The sequence below is a fragment of the Ambystoma mexicanum genome, chromosome 6q (assembly GCF_040938575.1).
Source record: "Ambystoma mexicanum isolate Mex_15411 chromosome 6q, UKY_AmexF1_1, whole genome shotgun sequence".
Taxonomy (NCBI): Eukaryota; Metazoa; Chordata; class Amphibia; order Caudata; family Ambystomatidae; genus Ambystoma; species Ambystoma mexicanum.
In genome coordinates, this window is record NC_090937.1 from 1566547622 (window position 1) to 1566567040 (window position 19419).

General features: G+C 41.4%; 1 protein-coding gene across 5 annotated transcripts in view; it reads left to right on the top strand.

Moving 5' to 3' along the window:
* LOC138516848 (zinc finger protein 638-like) overlaps window positions 1-19419 on the top strand; it is a 1099812-nt gene that overhangs the window by 990536 nt on the left and 89857 nt on the right. The window contains exon 12 of one of the 5 annotated variants that reach the window (XM_069632282.1): window positions 13883-15025. The exons of 2 other annotated variants lie outside the window; for them this stretch is intronic. In XM_069632282.1, coding sequence (XP_069488383.1) covers window positions 13883-14475 — 593 coding nt within the window. In that variant the 3' untranslated portion in view covers window positions 14476-15025. Of the gene's footprint in view, window positions 1-13882; window positions 15026-19419 lie in introns of those variants that run through there. 2 more of the 5 variants (XM_069632284.1, XM_069632285.1) reach the window with 2 other exon arrangements.

Sequence of the window (19419 nt, forward strand, 5' to 3'; positions counted from 1 at the left end):
TTTGTCTTTCTGCAGGTTCTGCATTTCCCAGGCTCGGAAGCAAGCTGGACACAGAGAGCGTAACGTTGCAGACTGCAAAGAAACGCGAAGCGTGTGGTCTTGTCCGGGTGTGGTTGAAATAGCCCCAACAAAGTTGTGCAGGTAAAGTAGTCCCTAGTCCACCACACCCAAAACACTATACCGCATAGCTTGGAACCAAGCTATGTGGATGCCTCCATGTTGGCTGATAGCCCTAAAAAGTAGTTCCTGAACACATGTCTCTCACGATGTATGAGCCTGGTGCCAAAGGCGCCAGGACTGGCCCCAAGAGGGCCTGGTAAGTGTATGCCAGGTCTTATTTGAGATCCGAGTCCTGATTCCCCCTGGCCAATAGACTTGCCTGTGGGGATCTGGGATGAGGGTCGTGACACTTTCCTAAGGAACTTACCCTTTCCACAGGCACAAAAAGTACAAGTAGACCAAAGGTGTGAGACTATTAAACAACAAGAAATCAAAGTGCAGAGAGCGCAATCAACACCCCAGGGGAAAAAAAGTCCAGACACCTCAGCGACAAGCACAAACAACTGAAGAAGTTCAACAACTAGCTGAGATGTGAACCTATCGACACACACAGACGAGCAAGTGACTGATAACTCTTACCTGGAGATGGATCCGAATGACTCTGCGCTGATCATCCTAGACCAATATAATGACGATCGATCATTGCAGGCGATTGATATAGAGCTATCGAGGGAAGATATTTCAGAAGGAGAACTGTCTTGTTCTTCAGGGAATCAACATTCAACGCTTACTGTAAGCGACTTCATCACAGACATCCAGACTCTCATCCAGTCGCATCAATACAAAAGGAGAACGTTTCACTGGAACAAAGGTAACCTATATTGACAGTGAAAATCCCCTTGTCCATTTGAAAAACCCTGTGTTTATGGACCCGAGAAGATCACATGAGAATTTACACTAGCCAACATGAATCACCGGAATTGAAAGATATAAGTTCGCAGGCAGTTAAACTAGTTTCTTTCTTGGACGAAGTAATCCTAGATAAAGTGGATATCGAACTACATAAAAGGGAAATAAAGAATTTGATATTACAAATGGAGAAATGCTTTGACTGTCTAGGATTTCACTATGTCCCATTTGCTGACTATGCTCCATTAGAAAAAGAAGTCTATCGCTCCCGAAGACAAGATCTACAAGTGACTGACCTTAAGAAAACATCTACTGACTCGACCATAAGAACGATGTCAACATCAAGTGGAGACTCTTACTATTACCACGAAGAACAACGGAATATCCGAAGGAAGATAACACTTGCCAGAACAACCAATATGAATTAGTATATATGGAGAGATATGAATGACGACACGGAAAAGGAAGAAAGCACCAGGGGCAGACATAACCATTAGTGCCACAGATTAGCTGCGAGTGGACGATATGCTCTTGGAACACACAAGGCCATGGCCATTTATTTCAGCAAACGATACCCGAATTAGAGAGATGTCGCATAATATGCCTGCAAGAAACCTGGATCCTAAAACAACCTATATGTGAAGGTTTCCAAATTCATATGAATCCAGCTGTGCAACAGACCAAACCAAGACCAGCATCAAGCATGCTCACAATGATGAAGTTAGATTAAGTCTGGTCAACTGTGACAACTATAAATCAGAATACCTGGGTACAATGACCATACTACAAAGGACAGATAAAAATATGAAGACCATGTTTAACATCACCAGACTAAATCCTGCTACTATGTTAGGAGTAATAAATCTCTACTGGAACCCATTAGCTATAAACGAGACAACCTTCATTGAATCAGACATGTTGATAATAGACAACGCTGCAGCTAAGTATGGTACTATAGAGTTTATCATCTGTGGGGATTTGAATATACATCTCTATTATCGGAAAGGACATGTTTTGCAGCAAAATCACCTAACAAACCAAGCCCGAACATGGGCAAAAGAAATGGCCCTACGAAATATGACCCTGACAGGGAAAACTGAAGATGAAAACCAACAAGCTATTACTACCTGGACCCGGGGATCGTCCGTAGCTGTAATAGATGTGTCCCCAGGGATCTTGAATGCGAGTTGCCAACATAACCACAGGCAAGAGTGATCACCATTTATTGACACTATCATGGTCAGGAACGGGTGGCCATAGGAAAAAGCAACAACTGCCAGCTCTGGAGATTAATACTGCCAGGTCCAGACTTCGGTTAAAGCTAAACCAGATCAAGACTCTCTGAACATTTCAAACAAACTCAGAAGGAAGTGATTGAGAAACTAAATTATGAATGGCTTCTTCAACCATACCAACAAAAAATGAAGACGAAAGAGTCACAAGTGATGATACATAAGCATCACTTTAACCTCCACACTATGGAAAAAAAAGAAAGTTCTAAGGAAACAAGTGAGAGCTCTGCAGAAACGCATGACGGCAGAGAACTGTAAAAAGATTAGATTCTTAAAGGAGCGATACAACAACTGGATAAAGATGGAAAGGAGAACCCTAACACAGCGCGATGCGGAAAAAATCCTAGAAACAGGAATACAAGAGACTTATGGAGACTCCTGAATCCAAATACTAACGCTCAAGAACATCTAATCCAGAACGTAGCGAAGGCAAATTAGATCTCCCACTTTGCCACATTGTATCATAAAAGGACAGCCACAACATCTGAGGTCAGCAAGACAATAAAGCAACCTTGGAAACTAAGCTTGAACAGAGAAGATTTCCTGAAGATAATAAATAAGCTGAATATGTCCCGTGCCCCAGGCCCGGATGGCCTATCGAACGCAAAGCTAAAGCAAGCGCCAGAATTGTGGACTGATATTCCGACAAAAAACCTTCAACTTAATAGGAAAATTTAACAGGATTCCTAATACATGGAAGACCGCAACACTCATTCTCATTTTTAAGCAAGGCAACAGAGACGATCCGGTCCACTATAGACCGATTGCCCTGCTCGACCCGCTTGGGAAGATTTCTGCCATGTTTCTTCTAACCAAACTCTGTGCCTGGGAAAAACAGACAAAAAGATTTGCAGTGAGACAAACCGGCTTTGTCACCAATGTGGGCACTAACATAAATCTCATATTGCTAAATCTCATCAAACAGAAAGCTCTTATGAAGAAAGTAACAGTATGGACAGCTTTTGTAGATCTCCACCTAGCTTTCGATGAAGTCAATCGCCAGTTGCTTTTAGACAAATTAGCACAATGGAATTGCCATAGAGATATTATCAAGCTCCTAAAACTGCTTTATACGAACACAAAGATAAGATCCGAGTCAGACTGTCCAGAGAAGGAGTACAAACTCCCTTTGAGACCTGGAATGGTCTAAAGCAAGGATGTCCATTAGCGGCAACGCTTGTTAATTTATATACAGCTGATTTCGAGGAAGAAATCAGATCGACTTCTCTAAAACCACCAAAAATCAATTTGAGGGGATTGGGTCCTCCGACGTATTCCATATCTGACAGTAATAACCACAGCTGTGCTGCAGTGATTACTGTCGTAGATATGGAATACGTTATCGGACCATTCCATCGAAAGAACGTTACCAGGTAAGAGAGTAACTTGTTCTTCTACTGCGTTACCATTGATGATGTACGCGGATGACATCGTCTTACTGGACAAAACAACGGAGTCTAGAGATGATGAGCAATTACATGGGATAAAACGAGCTAAAGGTTAATACTGCAAAAACAAAACTGATGTCACTTACAAAGATCCCCACAAAAAACAAAGGATTCCAACAATATTAGTAGGAGGAACACCACATAAAGTAGACACTACCGTTAAATATCTTGGAATTCTGATTAACCAGTCGAAGAATGAAAAGGAATGGGTGGACCACCTGTTGAGAAAAACACAATCCCTTGCTCGACAAATTTTCCTTTAAACCTTTTGTGGTGTTCTACATACAAAAAGTTGTACTGAGCGTACTCTATGGGAGCGCAACAATGATGAAAGAATTGAAGCGACCTTCTGGAGAAAAATACTGGGGGTACCAGACTCTTTTCCAATGTCCAGAATCAGGTTCGAAGTCGCAACACAATCACTGACATCGATGGTACTCTGGAAACAAGTGGATTTATACCTCAAAGTGATGAATATGGACGAGAGCCCAGCAATTGAAATCTTAAGAACTAACACAAATGCATTGTACATCATCTTAAGGCATGGAAGGAGGAAGTTGCATCAATACTGATAAACGAAGACATACCACATGAAATGCTGATAAATCATCCACAATATTCCAAGCGGAAGATACTCCAAATGACTGGATTAAAACCCTGAAAGAAAAGGCAAGGCATCAGTCAACTTAACCATTTGATTTGGATATCGGAGTAATAAATGTATTACCAAAATACATGATGATATTTCCAGACAAAAAGATAAGGAATACCTATCTAAAACTACGTCTTAACAACTTACCGACGAGACAGACTAGAGAAAATGAAGCTAATATTGAGTTCGCTAAAACATTGTAGATTCTGTAATAATATGGACTGTACAAAAACAATACAGCATATCACCATGGACTGTCCAGCTTTGGAAAAAAGAAACCTGTGCAGAGACCATTTCAAGATATCGGCCACACAGATGGATGCAGAAACAAGATGGCCTCAGATCCTATTAGGCCACGATAAGAAACTGATCTGCACAATTGTCCATTTTTTGAATACTATTAGAAATATGACTATTAGCTAGTGTAATGTAACAGAAATAAGAATGAAAGAATACAAGATAACCTTTGGGAAAAAAAATGAAAAGTTTAATGTTTAAACTATATAATTTTTAATTTAAATAAATAGCTAGCAGCTCTAATTTCTCATCAGTCGGTCACGAACTGCACTTTTATACAGCAGAACAAATTGTTTAAAAGAACAGTAGTTGATTTCATCTGATCAAAATACCTATATTTGCTCTGGTGAGGGAGGAATGATGGATGATACAGCAATATACAGGCAACTGACATAAAGACTAAATAGTAAAGGTTGGTCACGCAGATTTACACACAGATTTACATACATTTAACACATGCCTACTCTGCATCCATGCTTTAGGAAAATAGCCTTTTGAGGGAAATTAAATTAGGGTGTATGTTATGTAGGGAAGTAACACAGGCAGAGATAGTAGTGTTGATCAAGTCCTTTTATTCACTACGCTGGTAACGACCCCCGGCAGGAGGCTACTAAACTGTTCTCTTCAACTCCTTCCCTCACTCCGCTGGAACATAGAACCTCTGAATGATGCAGGATCTATGTTCCACCGTAACTAAGAGTGATGGAATGCTGGTCAACCTAATGCAATGTTAAAGCACACAACATTCAACCCATTGAACATTTTATGAAGTGATACCTTTCATGACAGTACCTACCCTAACAGTGTAGTCAACAATAATGTAGCAGATGGACATTAGTGGGTTGGTGGCCCACCTGGCATTGAGGCTTGTATGTAACAGATTTAAAGTGTGTATTCTCTCCAGAGAGATTAACAAATGAAAACTATGGGTATTGAATAGATTAGTGATATTGGTCATTTTATTTATCTTTAAACATAATGATGAATAGTTTATAAGTGATTGAGATTACTATCCGAATAATTTCTGGACAAATATGAGAATTAATCATCTCAATTTGGTTATGTCAATGCTTGTCTCAAGTAGGCTTTTTCAATTTGGTGTATGATATCTTTGAAATGGTCAAATTCTAAGTGAGGCATGAGCAAATTACATATGTTTTGGTGATACAAGGGTTTGGTGGGAATGGCATTGGTTCTCTAGGGTGGGTATGAGGGGTGGGATTTTGTTATTATTTGTAAATAAGTTTCAAATAGTTTAGAGTTCAGTTAAATTAGGAGAGGTGCCCAGGGCGCTGGACATCTTGAAATGTGGCATACAAATCCATATTTTATGCTGTATTTTGTGTTTTGCATCCATTTTGGGGTGCGTGGGACGGGGTTCACATCTACTTATTCTATAGGTGATCAGGGGCCAATTTTTAAGTGTATTCTGAGAGTGAAATTGGTGTTAAGATTGAATTTGAAAATGGATGATAACTTAAGAGTAGTCACACGGAATGTCAATGGCTTAAACAATGTACAAATGAGAAAAAAATCATGACATATTTAAATGATCTAAAAGACGATGTGTGTCTTATTCAAGAGACGCTTCTCTTGAAAAAGGAATTGGATGATCTGAGGAAAGGATGGGCTGGAAGAGTGTGTGGGCCAACCTTAACTCAAGATATAGGGGTGTGGCTATCTTGATTAGAAAAAATGCCCCTATCAAAATACTGAAAACAGCTAGTGAGGATGAGGGTAGAATTGTAGCGATTTTTACCATTATTAAAGGAACAGAGATAATTTTCTGTAATATATACGCACCAATAGTGGATGATGGTACTTTTTTCAGGAAAGTTGCCCAGACCATACAAAATCTTGGGTCTGGAAACATAATTTTGGGTGGGGATTTCAATACGGTTCTAGATCAGGACATGGATAGGTAACAGTTCAAGACGAAATAGACATATTGACATGCACTCTAGAGCACTGAAAGAGCTATTGGATCAGCACAATCTGTAAGATGTTTGGAGGATGGAAAAACCTACAGCTAAGGAATACACCTTCTATTCTGGAGCAAATACCAGGTTGTTGGACAATGAGGATGAGATGGACAAAATTGTAAAAGAAATTGATTATTTTGTGAAAGAAAACTGCACAGGAGAGGTCAAGCCGGATATTTTATGGGAAGCGTTCGAGTGTACAGTACGTGGTATGCTCATCAGTTTGGCAAGTGGTTTGAAGAAAAAGTTTGGCAAAAGGCATCTGCAATTGGAATAAAAAATTAAAGATATCTCTAGGGATTTGATGGTTACTCCGACAAATTGAGTTATGATCCAAGACCTAAAGAAATTGAAAATTCAATTTAAAATCCTAATCTCAGATCGGGCGGATAAGAACTTTCAGCAGAAATGTACTTATTTTGAAAGAGGAGATAAATGTGATCGATGGCTGGCATTTAGGTTGCGAAAATGAGCCGAACGCACAATTACATCTATCAAAGGGATGAATGGACGAATCACTTTCAAACCGAAAGAAATTAATGAAGTTTTTAAAACATTTTACACTGACCTATACAGGAACGAATCCCACATTACTACAGCTGATGGAGGGTTCCTGGAAGGATTGCAGCTCCCAAAGATTACTGAGGAAGAATCAAAAAACCTAGATGGAAACATAACGCTGGATGAAGTCAAGAAAGCAATTGGAATGCTAAATACTGGAAGATCACCTGGACCAGACGGACTGCCGGTTGAATTCTACAAATGGCTACCCAATTCAGCACTGACTCTCTTATTAAACATGTTTGCATCTTCATATTCTAGAGGATTAATCCCTCCAGCCACGAGACATGCCATGATCTCTGTGTTTTAAAAAAAAAGGCAAGAATGAGATCTTGTTAGAGACCTATTAGTCTAATTAATGTCGGTAACAAAATATTAGCTAAACTACTTGTGATGAGACTGGAGAAACTACTACCGAAATTAGTTCATCAAGATCAGTCAGGTTTTGTTAAAGGGAGATTTACTTCCAGTAATATTTGGACACTACTACTTACCATATTAAAGGAAACAGAATCAATGGAGGACTCTGCAGTATTATCTTTAGACTCCGAAAAGGCCTTTGATAGATTAAATTGGCAATTTGTTTGCAGTCCTAGAGCAAATGGGATTTGCTACTCCATATATATCTTGGGTAAAATTGCTTTATTCAAAACCAACGGCTGATGTGAACACCAATGGGCTAAAATCAGAATCATTTGAATTAGAAAGAGGTATAAGACAAGGATGTCCGTTGTCCCCTTTACTATTCGTCATTGGAATAGAACCACTAGCTGTGGCATTGAGAGCGAATGAGGGTCTTTAGGATGTAAGTTGTTGGGTCGTGCAGCAAAAAACTTGGTTGTATGCTGATGACTTATTAGTTCTCAAGAATCTGTCATTCAATGCCCATACTTATAGATATGTTGTCTGCCTTTAATCGATACTCTGGTTATAAAATAATTTGGGCTAAATCAGAGGTCTTGCCCTTGGTGCCGGTATGGGACAAGAATTTTATAATGCAATGCAATGCAATGGGGTTTTAAGTGGTGTGCAGAAAAATTGCTATACTTAGGAGTGTGGATTCTGCCGAATATTAGGGATTTTGTTAAAGAAAATATGAACATGATTTGTACTTCATACCTAAATGGATTTAGAGAGATGGAACATGCTGCATTTATCCCTATAGGGGAAAGTGAATGCATTGAAAATGGTCTCCACTCCGAGAATAAATTACGTGCTTAGCATGATTCCTCTGGACATTGAACAGAAATATTGGATAGAATCACTAAAAAATATTTATTTATGGGACAGCAAACCTCCTTGTCTAAAAATGTGTAAATTGCAACTACCCTTAGAAAAAGGGGCATTGGGGGGTACCTAATTATAGAACATATCATTTGGCCTTCATGTCACAAATCCTGATGGAGTTGATTAAACCAGATCCTAATTAATACCACCTAAGGCTTTATTGACTACTATACTGAGATATAGTGATCCCTTGACTAAAAGTCTAAAACATTCCTGGGTGAGTCTGAATATCTTTTTGGGTTTTGATGCATTAAGAGATCCTAGTGCCTCTGTGTGGCTGAATCAGAGTATTAAGCTGGAGGGTAAGGCTTTGTTTTGGTCTGAATGGTTCCTGGCCGGTGTGATCTGGTTAGAGGACCTTTTTGTAAATGGGAGATGGACGAGTGCCCAAGAATTACAATCAAAATACAGTATTTTAAATTTCTGCATGGCTGTTTACCGCAGAATTAGGAAAGCAATTGGTGAGATTGACTTAGAAATGAGACTAAATATGGAAATGTTATGGCAAAAACCAAAAGCGGGAGAATATGGATTGGTAAATAGAGTATATGGCTTGATTGTTGGCGAATATAAAAGCAATGATTTGTTGAGAGAGGAATGGAGTCGGAGGATTGGGAGTAACATTGATGAGGATCATTGTTCTCGTATGTGTTCGAACATCAGGTTATGTTCTTTGAATTTGACTGAGAGGACACGCCAAATTAAGATTATGAACAGGGTCTATTGGACACCGGAAAGGTTCAAAAAAGAGGAATGGTTGATAATTCTGAGTCCTGGGCATGTGTCCACGACACTGGCACATTGGAACATATGTTATGGAATTGTGCCAGAGTGAGGGGATTTTGGTTCGAGTATGGCAGAATATGAAAAAATGTACTGAATGACAGGATTGCCTTCGATTTTAAAACCTTAATATTAGGTAGTGATGTATTGTTGGAGGATATGGCCACATGTAAAAACAAATAGATTTTTAGAGGCCCAATGGTGGGAAAAAAATAATACTTAGAAGTTGGAAGACGGCGGACCCAGTTACTATTGAGTTATGGGTTGCTGAAATGCATGATTTGGCAGAGATGGAAAGTGATATTTCGGAAAGATAAAAAACTGGCTTTATTTGAAAAAACTGAGGGAAATTCCTTACGTTGTACTGATCAATGTCATGACAGTTGATGTGTATCCTGGGATGGGGGTCTGGAGGAAGTTGTAAATATGTATAGGGGTGTATTTGTGATTTGTTTTGTATTTTTCCAATGTTGTGCACTAACTGTAAATGCTGTAAACTAAAATTATCAAAACACCTACGTTTTTCTCTCTAAGTGACTAATTGAGCAGTCGACATATTAGGCATATAAGTTACTACTAAATTACAGCCAATTGTCATAGTTGCAACCAAAATAATGTTGTTCTTGCACAGGATCATTAAAGAATCCAACTAAACCAAATTTGGCTGAAACAGGATGTGAAAGGGCTATTACAGTGCCATTGAGAGCCCTTTAGAAAACGCCCAGGTTGGGCTCCCAGTTGGCTGCCACAAAATAGCTTGCTGATACACTGCCCTTGAAAACATGAAGTCACATAACAATCTCGATCGTGCTTTTTCCCACTTGTGATGTCTACGGGCGATGCAGGTGATGTTACAGGGTCCGGTTCTGCAGCTCTTGTGTGAGCAGTAGAGGTGTCCTCTGTGGAGAGGGAATGCAGTTAATACCCAATTTTCTCTGTTTCAGAGAAGAACCAGGCCTGTCTAAACACAATGCCGGACCTATTCTTCTGAACCATCACACTTTCACATCTCCCAAGATGGTTACGCCTGCTCAATTTCGTAAGTTCCTTTGTCGGAGATTGGATGTATGTTGTGGGTCTGAAAGACGTCAATCTGTACATCCCTATTTTAAAGTGCCTGGATAATTCCTCCGTGTCCTTGCATGGGCGATGCATTCAGTGCCCAGTTATTCCCTTCGCTGGTCAGTAAAGCTCCATAGGTTTTCACAAAGTTGACGAATCTGGTGTCAACACATCTTCCGCTGAAGGGGATACAGATTTTCCCATGTATGGATAACGGCCTGATCCCGGTGGAATCATCCGATCTTGCAAGAGTAACCTTCCAACTGCTTCTTAACCTACAGTTTAGCTTGGGTCTTTCAATCAATCAGAAAAACTATTGCTACCTTCTGACACACTTCCGCTTCATTGGCTTCCGTTGAAACTCTGACTTGGGGGTTTGATGGGTCAGAAATGCGATGGACACCAAGGTTTCGTTTTCTCAATGGTTCTTATTTATTAAATAAGAACGGATGAGATAAACACCTATCTTTTCCTATTCTTACAAGGATGTCCCTATCTAGAAAACTAAAGAAAAATGACTTCCTGTCTAAAACGTCTCTGACCCTCACACTAATACATAAAAAACCTATACAAGGAATATGTGGCAGTGTTCAATTCCACAAGACAATATAACAGTTAAAACCTAGAAGGTAGTCTTTGTGACCAGGGTTGGGCTCCCTTCCCCTGGATCAATTCAGGAATAACCTTGGTAATATTCCGATTCAATAAAGCTCTGCTCAGTGTAACACAAAAAGTGTTTTCCATCCACTGCGTCCTTCCACTTGATAAAGTAAAATGTCTCTTTCACAAACACTTGTTCAAAAGTGAAAACAGTAGTTATTTCCCACAATATTCATCTTGTTAAGGTGAATGGTTCACATATCATTCTTGATAGGACACATGTCTCTCTCTCTTTCCCCTTCCTATACCACCCTCTCCCCCTCCATATAATGCAAGGCAACGGTTCTCCTCCGGATGACAAAGCAGCTATTAGCATGTCACACTTATTCTTCAAACGAAATACTTGTGTCAGGATAGCACAGAAACTACTTTTGATGGTGCAACAGTTTATGAAATGATATCAGAGATATAACAAGTTATTTCCACCCCATCTTTTGCCATAAATACACTTATTCAAATCATCTTCTTCTTTCATGTAATACTCGCATGCCAGGAAGAAAACTCTGACAACCACAACAGATCTTATTGGCAATATCTGTTTCAGGATTCTCCAAAACAGTATCCCATGTGAGGAGGGCTGAACAATGGCTGCCACTTTTTATAGTCTCTTGACAATATGGGTTACAAGTTTCCCCAAACTGGAAGCTCAAGAAAGGAAAATTGCTCCCAAACTGCCTCTTGACTACTTCTTTACGGTTTCTGGGCTGTTGGCAATGCGGGTTACAGGTTTCCCCCAATTGGTTTCCCATAAACGGGGAGATGCGCCCTTGTCGCCACTGCATGTTATATACTCGGTACAAATTATTATTTACCATCAATGGTCCTGTTCGGAGCGCCCCAGGGTCACCTTAAAGTTCAGGCCAACTCACTGGTCTTCTTTGAGGTCTGTTTTCCTGTCAGTTGCTGGCTGACCTCCTGCGTCATGTCTGGACTGTTGCCAGCTCGCGTGTACCTCTGATGAACTGCGTGGCTCTTCCCTGGAGCTCACACAGGTCTGTCGATTATTCGTGACCTCTCGCACACCAAAGTACCACACTCTGGCTTGGGAGCACGTCTCCCCCTCGGCTGGACTTCTCTTAACGCTATTTCAAGCTGCACGCCCTCTGCAATGTTGCTTGTCTTAACTCCTTGTGTCGGCATCAGCTGCCGTTATTCATTATGTGGCAATCACATCTCTCTGGACTGCCTCTGCTACTTCTCCCACATCTCTGCTTCCCAGCTGCAACTCGTTCCCGAGTTTAATTGTCCCGCTTATGTGTCTTGCTCTCTAACAGCTAGACCGCACATTCTAGTCAGCAGCAATTCTAATCCTTACCAACTCTTGGCCCCCTCTTCCTCGTCTCAGGACCACAAACATTATGGGCCTTGAAGTCCATATTGGATTGTATAGCCATTACATTAGTTTGCTCTATTTTACATTATGCCAACACTGCTTCAGGAAGAATAGGGGATTCGTGAACTAAAAAGGTCACCAGTTCCCTCCCATGTAATCCTACCACATAATACCGACTCCAGGATTAGGCAGCAGCTGCCGTTCCCTGGCCACGTGGGTGGAGCCCCACACCAGAGTTTGTTTCGCACTAGATTTCTCACAGGGGAGAGTTTCCCATTCATGAAAGTGTAGGACCTCAGGGCCACAGTAGCACACTTGCTGTGCCGTTGTCAGTCTTCAGCCTGGTTGTTTCAGTGGCTTTTGGTCCTGATGGCATACCACATTATAGCAATATATCATGCATGCTCACTTGAAAATGAGGCGACTTTGTACACCACACTTAAGCTTGGAACCTAGGCAGCCAGGTCAGGCAAAATCTTCATTCCATCAGAGGTCAGACTGGACCTGGAGTTTGGGGTGCTGCGACCACACATTCTTCTGTGGGTCTCTTTTCGAAGACCCCCCTCCCTTCCAACACCAGATCATTTCCAACTCCTTGCTCACCAGATGGAGGGGCACTCAAAGCTGTCTCAAAGTCCATGCTCTTTAGAATAGGGAGACTATAATTTATGTAAACTTCCTGTAATTGATGTAAATTTTTAAGGCCCTCAAGGCATTAATTCCTGTAGCACTGAACTTTTCTGTGTTGATAGTTTGAGAGCATGACTTTGATGTTTTATATCAACAAGAAGGGGGTTGTGCAGGTCCACACCTCTGTGGTACCCGGCTATTCATTTATCCTCCTAGTTCACAAACGGTTGTAGGTCAAAGAATCGAATACAAAGTTTCGAATGACACTATTTTCAAAACAAAAGAACGGAAAAAAAACGAATGCACTTTTAAAAAAAAAAAGTGTGGGTCCCACACAATTCCCCGTTTTTTGGCCAAAAACCATTGATTTTAATTATACCAAAACGAAAAGAAAAAAAATACAAGGCATTCAGTTTTTTTTTTTTCTCGGTCTTTTTGACTCGAATCTGTTGCATTCGATCCTTTGTAATTCGAAAAAATCACCAGACACCTTCACAAACATAACCTACATGTTTTGCAATCACCCCTACAAGCGTTTATCTACCTTCACCTCCCAAGCCAATATCCACTGCATCCTCACTCTGTGCTCTTGACTTTTCTCACTACTTTTCCTCTAAAATGCGTGACTCACAGCCCTTCTCTCCCCCACCATCCGTCTGTGCTCCACATCTCTCCCCTGCTCCTACTCTCAACTGCTTCTCCCATACCTCATTAGCACACATTTTTGACAGCGCCAACCCTTCTTGCGCCTCTATTGACCTGCTTATTCCTCGACTGTGGTACGGAATTTTATCAACTAAAGCTCTGACCTTTCCTGCTTTGCAGCAAAACATACTTTTCGCCCCAAACATCTTCTTGCAAGTTTTTTATTGCAACATATTTTGATTAACTGGGTAATGTCACACGTGCAATGGGAGAACAGCATGCTAAGGAAATAAAAATACAAACACATTAATGACACTGATAACTCATTCATTTCTCCACAGAACAGTATGCGCTGAAAAAACTGGTCTGGATTGTGGGGAACGCCTTCATTGCAAGAGGCAGCAGAACGACGGAACTTACACAGTGGCAGAAAGAAATGCGAGATTTAAATGTTGACGTTGTATGGTTATGTTTTGATGGCATGCTCTTGAAAGATCTGAGGCAGCGTTTATGTTCAGCACCAGAAATAAGGCAACAGCAAAACATTCCCGACATGATAATCGTACATCTAGGGGCGGATGAGGTGACGACAGTGGAGAAAAAAATCATTAAAGAGAGTCTGCGCAACGAGTTTCTTTGGCTCACAAAGCAGTATCCGCAGGCTAATCTAGCTTTCTCTACTATGGTTCCCATACCCAGCTGGGTGGAGAAGATGAAGCAGAACGATTTTGTGCGTAGACAGTTGAATGACACTGTGTTATCATTTTCCAAACTACTCCATATCTTTAACATAAAACATACTAAATTACGCAAATACAGCCCAAAAAAGTTTGATGCAGATACTGTACAACTGTCAGAAATGGGAATGGATATGTTCTTGAAAGACATTTTTAGCTTTGTGAAAAGATGGAGAGCTGGGGGACAGGCGCCATAGATGGCGCTTAGGGAACACAACTGACCTGATGACTCAGTTGAATTAGGGAGTTCAATTGCTGTGAGTATTGTCCAGACCAGCTGGGTTAGTGCTGTATAGCTATCATTGTGGTTGAATTCCTTTTCTTTTGGCAAAGGTTGCAGGTCGTAATGGCACTAGTGTAGCATATGCCTTCTCATACATCATACAGACCCGGCTGGCACTAGTTGGGAAGGAGAATTCGTGCCAGTGACCATATACAATACTAATGTCTAATAATTAGGTTAACATTATTCCTTTTCAAATCTTGTGCACTTCAATATGTCCTACTTTGTACAGGATGGGAGGTCTTGAGAATGGCCTCTCAGGAATGTACTTGTTATCTGGATGGTGAGAAGGCCAGCAACCACTCGTTCCTATTGATCCAGTGAGAAATGTTTAAATCAACACCAGAATATTAACAGGGAGAATAGCTTTTTAAGAGAAGTAAAGCAATGCTGTTTCTGAACCTTTGACTAAACTTTTACATTGATTTGTGATGTATGTTTAGGATAAAATTCTAAATGTTTTACATACGTTTCTCAAGAGTTTTTATTTTCTGCTTTAAAAATACTTGGTTTGCCATATATTACAAATAAAATGGGATCATGCCGTTTCTTTGGGGTACAGACGTTAGTAATATCGAGCACAAAAGGACAGTATTCAATTCCCTCAGGACTTTAAACTATGACATTAATCACATGTCTGCAGCCAATAGGCTTAAGAGGTGTATGTTATGCAATAGTCTAGGGGGTGGTGCGGAGTAACGCCATTAAAAAAAAAAAAGTATCTTTGCTCAGGTGAAGTGGGTTGATCCTGTAAAAGGAACCATGTATGATGTCTGACTGATAGCAGTGGCCGAGGAAAAGTGGTGCTACTGCAGGAGTTTGTAAAATCTCTCACCTGTGGGAGCAGAGCGTATTTAACAGACCCCTACTACAAGTACAGTGGCATAGGATAGAATCTAACTCTGACGTGTCAACATACCCTACATGATGAAGCTAAATGCTTCTTGGATGGCTCACACAATGGTGACGTTTATCTGTAAAACGAAATATTCGTGTGGTGAAGGCATGTAATGGTCAAAAGAAAGGCAGCGCATCCTGTTTTTGGTGACCTTGTGTTAGGGAAAATTCTCTGTTTAGGCTGAATTTCCTAACCTAGTGAGTCCCCCAGCAGCTTTGCTGGATTTTTGGGGTTTATTTTTTTCTCCTGCCAAGAGTGAGACTCTTTTACCCTCATTCTGATTTGAGTGGCATGATTTGAGTGTTTCTTTGAATCTAGATGTGTTTAATGGGCTATGGGGTCTTTTACTCCATAGGGCTTCATGTGTTTTTGTGATGTGTTACACAGCACCCTCAGTGCAGTAACACAGGGGTGTCATAGTGACCCCCCACTATAGACTCCATACCCTGGGACTGACTACTGTCTCCCAGGGCATGTAAAGTCACCATTGACTTTACTAGTCTTAAATTCTGAACAGAACCAGTACAAACCATCATATTGTGGCCGTACTGGCTGGGGCAATTCGATTGCCCCAGGGTCTGTTAGTCGAGGGGGCACGTCTCCGTCCCCCCTGATCGGGTTTTGGCTGGTGGCAGTGGATACTACTTTTTATATTCAACTGCGAATATTTTCCTATGGGAATTCCCATTGTTTTAGGCTACTATCTTTATTTAATTATTTATGGTAGCCTCGAACATACCGTTGGTTTATTTAATTAATATTAATTCTCCGGTTGGTATTTTTTGCCAAAACTTGATTCTAAAATGGCGTTTGTGTTCTCTTCTGTGACTCCAACCCAAGTTGAGCCCTTTGTTCCACTTTTTGGCGGGCTTCTCCACAGAAGCCCTCCAAAGTGGTGCCACTCTGTCTGGGGTACTTAGGAGGGGTGGAGGGGAATTTAGGCACCCTGGACTGAGTTACCTAGGCTACTCAAGTCGCACTCCATCCTGATTGGCCCAAGTGGTGAGCCAGCCGGCTCACCACTTAGCATGTTTGAGTGACAGCTAGGCTGAGTGAATGGGGGTTTTCTGCATAAAAGCAGGGCTTTGGGGACTGGAACTTCAGAAGTCGCCACAGGACCTAAGAATCCGACGAGGGAGAAGCTGAGCCGACCTGCCACGACACCACCACCGGTGGAGCCCTGCTGGACCGTCTCACCACTTTTCCCAACGACAGAGGAGATCGGTGTCCAGTCATAATGTCGAATACAATAATGTCGAAAGTCAAAATGTCAAACATTTATTTGAAAATAAAAATGTCGAATTACAAAAATGTCGAATTTTTTTCGATTTTTTTTTTTTTCGAATTAATGTTTAAATAAATAATTAATTATAGTGTATGAAACAAAAATTTTTAAAATGGTTAAAGGTATATCCATGGTGGGTGGGGGGGATTGGGAGGAGGGGGGGGTTGGGGTAGGGGTTTGGGATGGGGTTTTTTAATAATTAATTACTTAATTAATGTTTTATTAAATACTTTTTTAAAAAATTAAAGGTATATCCATGGGGGGTGTTGGGGGGGATGGGGAGGAGTGGAGGGTTGGGGTAGGGTTTTGGGATGGGGGTTAGGGGGGCGGACCCCCCCAATAAAAAACGTTAGTATGTGTGACATTTTACATAGTTATTTTAACATTGGTTTTTCGATTTTTTTTTTTCGACATTTTATTTTCGAAATAATGACCTTTTCTATTATATGTATGTGTTGTCGACATTTTTGAATTCGACATTATTTTTTCGATATTATGACTATAAACCGAGGAGATCTCCCGCCGGAGAGTCTTCTTCCTTTGACTGGTGGGGATAACCAGTATCACCGTCTTTTCGCCTTCCCGACGTACCTCGTGGCTGCCTTGCCTGTGCCAAGCACCCCGGCAACCGGGATACCACGTTTTACCATGACCGCGAAACAAAGGTACCACCTTTAACCGGAAAACTCTGCGGCTGGTTTCTTCCCTGGTAGTGCAACGACCTTCATCTTTCCTCCAAGTCGAGATCTTCTCTTCTCCTGGACGACGACGCAACTTGCACCCACTACCAGGCACAACTGCCACCGCTGGAGGATCCTTCCCACTTAAGGTACCGTGTCCCGCCTGGCTTCCCTTGCTACCGACTGTACGGGGTAGATTTAGTCCCCGGCTTTCGAACCTGGGTTAGCCTGGGACACCCTGGCTAAACTTTCCTAGACCTCTCTAAACTCTTTGTGAACTCTCTGCAAGACTTTCTAAGCCTAGTGTAACTGTGTGATCTTGGGCGCATTTGTGCTCTGCTCTCTCTAAGAGTGGGCCCAGCCTTTGGCTCACCAGTGACCTTTGCTCTTCTGCTGCCTTGCTAACAGTGTTCCTAAACCTTAGAGTGGTGTACTTTCCATATTCTGTCTTTTTCCCTCCCTTTCTCACAAACTTATTGGAGTGCAATCTAGTTAAGCGCTCACCTCTGTATGAAAATAAGTGGTGTTTTACTGTGGCTTAACTGATAAGGAAAAAGGGGTGTACATATTACAATAGTAACTGTGTTTACAATATTTTACAACAAGAGTGCTGGAGTGTTTCAAACAGTGTGTTTTTAAATAAATAATTATATACTTGGATACCAAAGCTCTGGTCAGTGTTTGCTTGTATTGTTGTATCTGAGTGCCTATTGTGTATACTTTGCATACTGCCTAACTCTTCTTGAGGGAAGTCTGACTGCTCAGCCACAGGTACCAGGTAAATCTGGGTGGTACAGACTGCTACCAAGTGGGTTCACTGCCAACACCTGTAGTCTTAAATCTTTTGCAGTGGTCCCTAAGGGAACTGCACAGGTTTCTGCCTAACACCTTGTTTGCTATGCTGACACCTGTGGTGGTCTCAGATCAGATCGCGAAGTGGCCCGGTTTGAGTCCCAGCACAAGTAACTTATCAACACTGACCCATAGGCTTCTCTTTTTTCCCTCCTATTTTTCAGAGCCGTTGGGAGGCGAAAGAGAGTGTGTACATGCTAAGGGTTTGCCAAGGCCACCAGGGTGCACAAAGCAAAGGGCACTTGGGTATTGGTGCCCACTGACAGACCCACTTGCGACTCACTTTTGAAGTCTCCTCCTGCGGTTCCAAAATTCTGAGGCTGACTCCACTGAGATAGTTAGGGAGTTTGCTTTGCTGTGCCACCCCTGTTGCACCTGATCTTTCAATAGAGAAAAACTGCATTTTTGCTGTACATTATATTCCTGTCATATGAGAGAATGTTGGGAAGGAACCAGGGTCCTCCCGAACCCCCAAACGCTTTAGAGTTGGCAAGACCTCTTTAAGGCACTATAATGGATTAGGGGAAGGGGGCCCACTGGGAAGGCTCTCTCATGCAAACATGAACACATACAAAGAGATAAGCAAGCACTGAAGAAGGTAGTTATTGTTTAAATATAAGGTGCAATTAACTATTAGCTGGATAGATTTGTAATGTCAGATCCCTAGGCATTGTAAAATCTTAGTGCTTTATGAGTCAAACTCCCCCCTCCCTCCCAGAAGGAATGCAGCCTGTGGGATCTAAAAATTGATCACAGGCGCTTATGCGGTGTTAGTCACTATGGCCAGCACAAACTGATTCACCAGCTGTCTACTGTCCGTCAAGGCTCCATGCAGGTTAAAGATAGTAATGGCATGTTCCATGTGACAAAATGCAGAGTGAGACAAATTATAAGAGTAAAGTGTGCATGAGCCGGATGAGTGTAATATGGAGAGAATGACTGGAAAATGTTTGTACACATAAGTGTTTAGCTTTTCCTTGGGCTAGACCTCAAGGTTTGTAAAAGTCTGCAGAGCTGCAGTGTGTATTTTTGTAGAGGTAGCAAAATTAAGGAAAGCATAAGCTACAATATGTTTTAGCACAGCTAGCAAAATGTAGAACAGCATGCTCTGACTAAACAGCTGACACCGAAGAAAGGCGGCTT